Source organism: Gekko japonicus, unplaced genomic scaffold (assembly GCF_001447785.1).
Source record: "Gekko japonicus isolate JY-2015 unplaced genomic scaffold, Gekko_japonicus_V1.1 scaffold714, whole genome shotgun sequence".
Lineage (NCBI taxonomy): Eukaryota > Metazoa > Chordata > Lepidosauria > Squamata > Gekkonidae > Gekko > Gekko japonicus.
This window is the reverse complement of record NW_015166444.1, coordinates 286,078-294,679: the sequence shown is the minus strand read 5'-3', so window position 1 is coordinate 294,679 and position 8,602 is coordinate 286,078. Positions and strand designations below refer to the sequence as shown.

Genomic DNA, 8,602 nt, shown 5'->3' with positions numbered 1-8,602 from the left:
TCTCCACATGATTTCCCCCCCCCCCCCCCCCGCCTTCTCATCCTCTGTTTTTGACAACTGGCCAGAAGTATAACATTCTAGCTAGGCAAGTAGTATTTTGGCAGCACAATAATACCAAGGGCTATTTTGTCTTTATCCTCTTGTTAGTTGGTAGGTACTACGGTAGCCAGGATCAATCTGGCCTCATGAGGAATGAAGAGCAGAATTTTATAGTGATAATGTTTCTTTAAAGGTCCGTTTCAAATATGTTTGAAATCTAATAACTATTTGCTTTGGATCACAAGGGATCCAACTCACTTGCTGCCGGATGATTAAATGGAACCCTTTCTAGTAAGATTCTTGACAGAAGAATCTTTCAAACCACATTTATCTTGGTCTTTCAGCGGCTGGGAGCAGTTGTGTTAGTTTGCACATTCTGCCCTGCCTCCAGCCTAACTTTCATCATACCTCCCCTCCAAATCTTTCAAAGGTAGAAATTTTGTAAACTTTGCTAACTATACTCAAGTAAATGCAAATCAATCAATAAAATAGGTTTTGTAAAAATGTCTGTTGACGATGCAAGGAGTGACATATCCATGACAGCTGGCTGTAATTCCATAAGTTACAGTGCCCTTATTTGCAAGGGTCAACCTCAGTTCTCTGTCCCCTGTAGAGTCCCGGTTCCAATTTTATCTTTTGTCTGTATGAGTGGGTAAAACTGGCAGCCTTCATGTTTCAGTCCCATTTCCCCAGTCTCTAGCTTATCTCTCTAAGCGTGCAAGATGAATCTTCACTCTAGCGCACCCACATGCCAATGCGCACACCCATGCACACACGACACCTGCGCAAGACTCCCCTTCCACCCTCCTCCCCAGTTGCCTTTCCAGATAGGAAATGTTGCTGAGCGTGTTGGCATTGCTGCCATCACACTGAGAGATCTATCCTTTTCCTTAGATACTTCTACATCTACTCAAAAAACCATGGGTCAGCTCAGTACCCTGCCCTGCCATCAGAAACTGTCAGAGAGCAGGCTGCCAGAGCCGGTTCTCTGGCAAGGCGGGATACAAATGGAAAAATAATAAATAAATAAGTAAATAATAAATTAAAAGCAAGCAAAGAGCACCCCTTCGACAACCTCTGATGGCAGGAAAACAGGGGCTCAAGCACGGGTCCATAAGATTATGCGGCTGTCCTATCTGCTACTCAGAACAGAGGGTTCTTCTACAGAGCATAGCTAGGCCAACTAATTCAGCTGCTAGGGACACCTTTTCCAGAGTGCTGCCTTTAAACTGGCTGATTGGGAGGGACCCACCAATGAGACACGGGGGTCTTGGAACCCGGTCTTCAAGACTGCCATGGCTTAGTTTTCTCAAGACATTCCTCCCCGAAGCCTGGGCACCTGCCCTCTGTTCCCGCTGTTCCCCATCTCCCCTCTGTCTGTACAAATTTTGCTGACTCATGGCACGAATGACTTCAGAGCATCACACGTCTGGGAGGGGCCAGCCAACCACCTGACTGTTCTGGAGAAAGGCTGACACGGTTTTACTTGGACACAGCCGGTCTCTGCCCGGTCCTCTGTGTAAAGACTTTCATATGATCCCTGAAGAGGTAGACAGCAGGGTGAGTCCCGGCATGGCAACGATGCAGTTGGCTCCTGCGTTACAGTCAGATTCTCCAAGCTGCAACCTGAGAATCCTACATTCTTCTACCCTGGTGTGGTGCAAGGGGCTAAAATGCTGAGACGCAGATGATGGGAACAAGGTCTCAGCTCTGCATTTTGACATGATGTTTACTGGGTGACTTTGGGCCACCTCGCAGAGGATGGAAATGTGTGTGTGTGTGGGGGGGGGTAATTTCATCACCCTGAACTCCTTGCAGAAGGGTGGGACTGAAACGTTATGTGAAGCAGGAAAGAATTAGACTAGGAACTCCCATGCCCTGTTCAACAGCCCTCCCAGATTATCCAATGGACAGCAACTGTACCACCGAAGGATGCTTGGATCTGGATGAAATAACCAGCACACTTCGAGGCCTCCCTGCTCTTGTTTTGGTTTGGTTTTGGCCACGCGTAAAGGATGGGAGGCGGAACCCTTCCCCGTTCCAAAGACGGCCATTAATCAGGCTCTAACTGCCAGTCAAAATCCATTCGCCAAACCTTCACGCACGCACAAAAAGAATATATCACAGACCTAAACCAGTCTGACAGCCGTTTCCCTCTTCCCAAGCGATGCCCGGGAAAACTGCAGTTCTGAAATGGGGCAACAGAACTCCAAAAGGGGTCTCTCGTCATCTTCACCAACCCCTTCGTGCCCATGATGCTCTGGGACAAACCAAACCATGTGAGTGGGATGACAGTGATGCAAAGTTTGCGGCGCAGATGCGGAGTTCTTCCCTCCCACACGCTTTCCTGAGGGTCAGCAGCATCCTGTGTCAAGCTCCTCTGCTAGCATCAACACTCCACAAGACTTTATCACTCCATACTCCAGAAGGACAATGCCTCCGAGGGTCCACAAGGCCCGAGGCCCTGGCATGTCTGCATGCCCGTCTCCTCTCCCGCATCACTCCACTGCTGGCAATCACAGCCGCCTCTCTCGCGCTCTCCTTTTCAACCCAAGGGCTGTACAGTATTTTAAGCTAGGCAAAAGAAACCAGGCAGATTCTGCATTTGCACACACACCCCCGAAAAAATGAATCATAACTTTTTCTTTTTGCAAAACAAAACAAAACAAAATTCCGACGACAGGGAAAACTCTTCCAAATGCTGGCTTCACTTTACAAGCTCGGGTCATTAGATGTGGTGGCCACATCCTCTCCTCCCCCCCCCGTCTCCCCACCCCACCCCAAACTCACAAACAATAGCAGGAAAACAAGCCAGACTCCTGAATCCCTTCATGTGCTAGAACCCCGCAGGGGAAGACTTCTCCGAAATCCACGCTGCCTCTGGCTTAGCGAGGTGACAGCCACCACCAGTTCCCTTTCCTTCTTTACAAACCAGCCACAAGCTGAAGACCCACCGGTTTACCATACAGAAAAAAGCCACCTGGTCCCCTCCCTGTCTCTCCAAAAGCCAACCGCTCTGCCTAAGCTGGCATGCTGGGTTTTCGTCACCCCTTTTCCTCTGGCATCCTCTCTGCCCCCCCTCCCTTCCAAGCCTTGCTTTATTGCATGCAACGGTCAGATCTGGGAGTCCGTGACTTAGAAGCAGACCCAAGAAGACACCAAGACGCAAAAAAAAGGCCAGCCCCCCAGCTGGGGGCTGGCTCCACACTCTGTCTGGCCGCCCCTCCCAGGGGCTCTGCTCACATCGGAACACCGGCACGTGCCAGCAGCATCCCCCCCCCAACACAAAAGCACTTCTCTCCCCCCACCCACCCCCCTTCCCACCCCAGCCCGGAGGGAGGGAGGGAGAGGAGGGACTCCGGCTCCTACCTGAGGATGGCGCTCTCCCCTTGCCTGACGGTCACGTTATCCATCGCCTTGGGGAAGGTGGCATCTCCGCTGCGCACGGGCACTCCTGCGGGCACAAGGAAGAGCAGCCTGAGACACAGGACGACCAGGCACCTCCAGGGCAGGACCAGGCACCCGCCGACCCCCATTCCTGGGCCGCCGCGCCGACTTCCCGCCAGGCACACAGACGCACACACCAAAGGGACAGAAACGGTGCCCGGGAAGAGAGAGCGAGCGAGCGAGAGCTTCTCGAGACACCTGCCGGTGCCAGCCAACACAAAGGCAGGCAGGCAGGCTGGCGGGGAGGGAAAGTCGCCGGGAGGAAGGAAGGGGGGGGCGGCGGAGGGAGACCCCCGCCCCAGATCTTCCGGGCGGTGGCAGCGCCCTCGGCGATCCGGCGTCGGCGATCCCAGCCTCCCCGGCGGAATCCGGAGGGGACCTCCAGCAGGGACGCCACGCCGCTGCCGCCGGAGCCGGGCTTCCCCTCAGCAGCAGCAGCAGCAGCAGTCCATGCCTCTCCTCACTTGGCGGCGGCAGCAGCAGTAGCAGCGTGGTCGGACTCGCTCTGCAGACCGCGACCCGGGCGGGCTCCCTGGCCAGAGTTGCCCAACTCCCTGCCTGGCCGGCAGCGGCACCGGAAGCAGCCCGAGGCGAGGCGAGGCGGCCGCCCGGCGGGGACGCAACTTCGGGGAGGCGGGCGGGGGAGGTCCCAGTCTTGGCGGGGGGCGTCTGGGGCAGCGGGGCCGGGCTCAGCAGAGGGCGGCGGGCGGCAGGGGCGTGCCCAGGGCTGGGGCGGCTGCTGCTGCTGCTGCTCCGACTTTCACCACCCCAGCGCCACTCTCTGCCGCCGCCGCCGCCGCCTCGTCCCGCTCTCCCGCCAGCGCGCGCGCACGCCGACTTCCAGGGGTTGTCATGGCAGCAACTCCATCACTGACCAACACTTTGGCTCCCCGGCACAGACATCGCTGAGAAGCGCAGACTGGGCACATTAATCTTAGCCAAGGACTTGGGGGCGGGGGAGAGACTCCTGCTTTAACCCTTGATGGGCCGGGTATACCTTGAGGCTTGGGGGGGGGGAGGTTAACCCTTTCAGGCCCGGGCTGAAGCCGGCTTGCAGGATCGGGGATGCTGAGATGAGGACCACACCGGACACACACACCGGCTTCCCCGCCTGGAGGGCTCAACGCAAAAGGGGAGAAAGGTCCCCTAGGTGCCTGAACCCGGTCCTCGGCTAGAATGCGGCCAAGGACCAACTCAGACCGCTGGTCTGCCAAGGTGAGCGGTGTCTGCACCAATCCACTCTCCGGGGCATTCCGCTGAGGTCTTTTTACCTACTGTCCCATCCTTTTCACTGGAGATGCCGGGGGCCAGTGTTCCCTCTAAGCTGTGGAGTCTTGTGAGCAAAAATTCTACTTTGTGAGCTGCTGGCATTAAAGTTGTGAGCGAGCGATTTGGCTGCTGCTTAAATCAGTTTGCTCTGGAGCCATCCCTTCCTGAGCCAAGACAAAAATGTGTGAGCCGGAGGCTAAAAAACTGTGAGCTAGCTCACACTAACTCAGCTTAGAGGGAATACTGCTGGGGACCAGTGTTCCCTCGAAGCTGAGTCAGTGTGAGCCAGCTCACAGTCTTTTAGCCTCCGGCTCACACATTTTTGCCTTGGCTCAGGAAGGGATGGCTCCAGAGCAAGCTAACTTATGCAGCAGCCAAATCGCTCGCTCACAGTTTTCATGCCAGGAGCTCGCCGAGCGGAGACCTTCTGCATGCCAGGCAGGTGCCCTGCCCCTGAGCCACACCCCTTCCCCACAAGCCTCACACATGTCTTTCCACTGCCAATGTGTTCTGGCCCTTCTGGAGTGGCTTAACTGCAAAGCCACTTTAGCCAAGGAGGTAGATTGAAATTGGCATCTTTCCTGGGCACACCAGCCCCTACCATGGACTGCTTCAGTGGCACCAGAAGTGAGGAGCGAAAGAGTCTCCAGTTCAAACTGGGACCTCGGCCAGGAGCTCACCAAATAGACACAGACGAGCCAATTTCTCTCCGTCTCCCACCATCCCTCATCTGCAATGCAATAACTGATACTGGCCTCCTTTGCCTGATTGTTGTAGGCTGAGATCGTGTATGAGAAGGGCTTTGACAGTTCACAAAGCATAAAAGAGAAGAGGAAGAAGGGACTAGATTTATACCCCACCCTTCACTACCCGAAGGAGTCACAGAGCGGCTTACAATCTCCTTTCCTTTCCTCTCCCCACAACAGGCACCCTGTGACGTAGGTGGGGCTGAGAGAGCTCTTTTGAGAACTGCCCTTGAGAGAACAGCTCTGAAAAAAGCTTGTGACTGACCCAAGGTCACGCCAGCAGCTGCATGTGGAGGAGTGGGGACTCAAATCCGGTTCTCCCAGATTGGAGTCCGCGCTCCTAACCACCACACCAAACTAATTAACCTTGTTAATCTTAAGGCTGTTTGCAACAGAAAACATTTGTTTGTTTGCTTGTTTTTACAAAGCCTTAGCTATTGCAGATTGCATGACCTGAAAGACAGATGGTTAGTATGTTCTCCACCACAGCCTTTTGCAGACAACAAACAGGCACTTCCGATAAGACTCCTGGGGCATCTGAAAGATGTAATATAAACACTTGGTCAGATGCTACATTTGTTAGTTGTAAGGTGCCACAGGGCTCCTTTCTTTCATTTTCTGCAATGGACTACCCCACTGGAACGGGCATCTCATGCCCCTGAAATGCCCCCTGTTCTTAGACCGAGAATCTCTGTCTGAGCAGACCATTCCCCCGCACATCACTTGTTCCTGAAGCTTCTTCCTTGCCGACTGCCCTTTGTTAACATTCCACTGACAATAACCCACCCAGCAGCACTGCTGCCTTTTACAGATAGTATATTATAATAAACCTGGTCATAAAAATGTCCTTAAAAAAAACACACCAATGGGGCCATTAATAACCACTTTACTCTCACAAATGGATCTGGTTGAATGTAGAGTAACTTCATCTCTAACAATATTTACCCACCGGGTACGCAGTTTCAGAGAGGGGGAGCCAACATGGTAGAAAGCATCTCCAAAATCAGAACGCATGACTTGCCACTTGCCAGAAGAACAAGAAACAAAGTGGACATACGATTTCCTTCACCGTAAGGCCCTAGTTGGGGCTGACCCCCCCCCCATCTCCCACATGTAAGTTTCTCATCTCCTTATGTTATTCTCACAACAGCCCTGTGAGGTAGGTTACACTGACAGACAGTGACTGGCTCACAAGTATCATGCATTTACTTATTTAGTACATTTTAATCTTCCACAGTTTCATCCTTACAATAACCTTGTGTGGTAGATCCAGGTGGGTATCCGTGTTGGCCTGAAGCAGCAGATCAAAGCTTGATTCCAGTGGCACCTTTAAGACCAACATAGTTTAATTCTGGGCATAAGATTTCGCGAGAATGCACACAAAAGCTTATACCTCAAATAAAACTCTGTTGGTCTTAAAGGCGCCACTGGACTCAAGCTTTGTTCCTGTGAGGTAGGTTAGGCCTCAAGGGAGTGACTGGCCCAAATGAAAAGTGATGGCAAGTAAGGATTGGAACTCAGATCACCACAATCCTAGTCTAAAACTTTAACCGCTATACTGCACTGGATCTCTGTGAGAGTCAGTGAGCTTCATAGCTAAGCAAGGATTTGAACTCTAGCCTTTTATTTACACAGACTTGCAAATTTTATGGTTCATTCCAACCTGTCAACACTCAAGGGGTCATCCACAATATATTTCACTTTAAAAAAAAAAATCCCTTTCCTCCTTCCCTTGTTATACTCTGGCCCACTTCAACCAGTATGAAAACCTTCCTTTGCCCCAGCTTGGCTATCTCAGCCAGTGCTGTGGTTAGAGAGTAGGACTAGGACCTGGGAGGCCCAGGTGCGAATCCCACGCTGGGAAGCTTGTGGGCTTCCCCTGGGCCAGTCACACATACACGGCCTAACCTACCTCATAGGGTTGGTTGTGAGGATCAGGGGTCATTTCCTGCAGGAGCGCACAGGAGCGGAGCTCTGGCAGTAAGAAGCCCAGGGGGTGGGCACATGCAACAAGCCCCACCCCCTGCTCCCAGCAGCCCTCAGTCGGGCCACAAGAAGCAGCCAGGTAAGTTGCAGAGCCCCTCCCGGTCTGTCTTCAGGTACAAGCTCTCCCTCCTCTGTGAGGGCAGATCTGTGCATTCTCCTCCCCCCATAGCTAGCAATCCAAAACAGTCCAGTGGAGCCTGAGCGGTGGGTGTTGCCTTCTGAAACATTTTTGGTGATGTCAGGGGGTGTGGCATATGCAAATGAGTTAATAAGTTATGCTAATGAGCTCCTGTCCCTCTTTTCTACAAAATGACCCCTGGTGAGGATGAAAACGGAGGAGAAGGGAACAACGTAAGTCACTTTGGGGACCCTTTGGGCAGAAAGGCGGGGTATAAATGACGTAAACAGAAATAAAAATCTGTGAAACAATACAGGGCATAACTCGATTTTTGACTGGCAGCTGGATGTATAAACTTGTCCGGTTGAAAAGGTTTGCTTTTGAGACAAAGTGAGGGGGAAATGAAAACTTCCAGGGCCCGTTCACACATGCGAGTTATTCCCTTGACACCTGTGAGGGTCCGTCTGTGATCTTCCTGTACTGTACCTTGGAAGCGGAGCGCAACTCTGCTTTCAGGAGAGGGACGGGAAGGCACTCACAAATCACAGTCACCGGCCCGCAGGCCTTAAAATCCTCCATGCGGAGAAGATGCAGCCCTTCCTGAGAAAGAGAGCATTTGGTTGTGTGATTCACAGCCTGCTTGCCAGCCAGGGACGGCAGCTCAATGCGTAAGAATGTTTGCTATCTCACAACATGAAAACACCTCTATAGGTAGACTAGCTCACGCCCCCCCCCTCTGCTATTTGCTAACTGAATTATTATTTCTATATATAATCTCCCACTGGTAGAAAGTGCTAGACATAAACAGCCCAGAGGGAATTGAATCCTTTATCTCAAGAAGAGAGCCGCAAAGACCAGCTTCCTAGCAATGATGGCCCCTTTCCGTATCCTTCTCTTGGCTTGCCCAACCGAACTCTAAGCTGAAAGGCAGTGCGGTGGAGTGATTACAGTGTCAGACTAGGGAGTCAAATCCCTGCTCAGCTATGGCAGGCCCGTA

The 8,602-nt window shown here is 52.5% G+C and overlaps 1 protein-coding gene across 5 annotated transcripts in view; it reads right to left on the bottom strand.

Moving 5' to 3' along the window:
* NTM (neurotrimin) overlaps window positions 1-3,963 on the bottom strand; it is a 558,359-nt gene extending 554,396 nt beyond the window's left edge. For all 5 annotated transcript variants that reach the window (XM_015411989.1, XM_015411990.1, XM_015411992.1 and 2 more), the window contains exon 1: window positions 3,409-3,963. In XM_015411989.1, coding sequence (XP_015267475.1) covers window positions 3,409-3,575 — 167 coding nt within the window. In that variant the 5' untranslated portion in view covers window positions 3,576-3,963. The remainder of the gene's footprint in view (window positions 1-3,408) is intronic.
* Window positions 3,964-8,602: the final 4,639 nt, after the last annotated feature.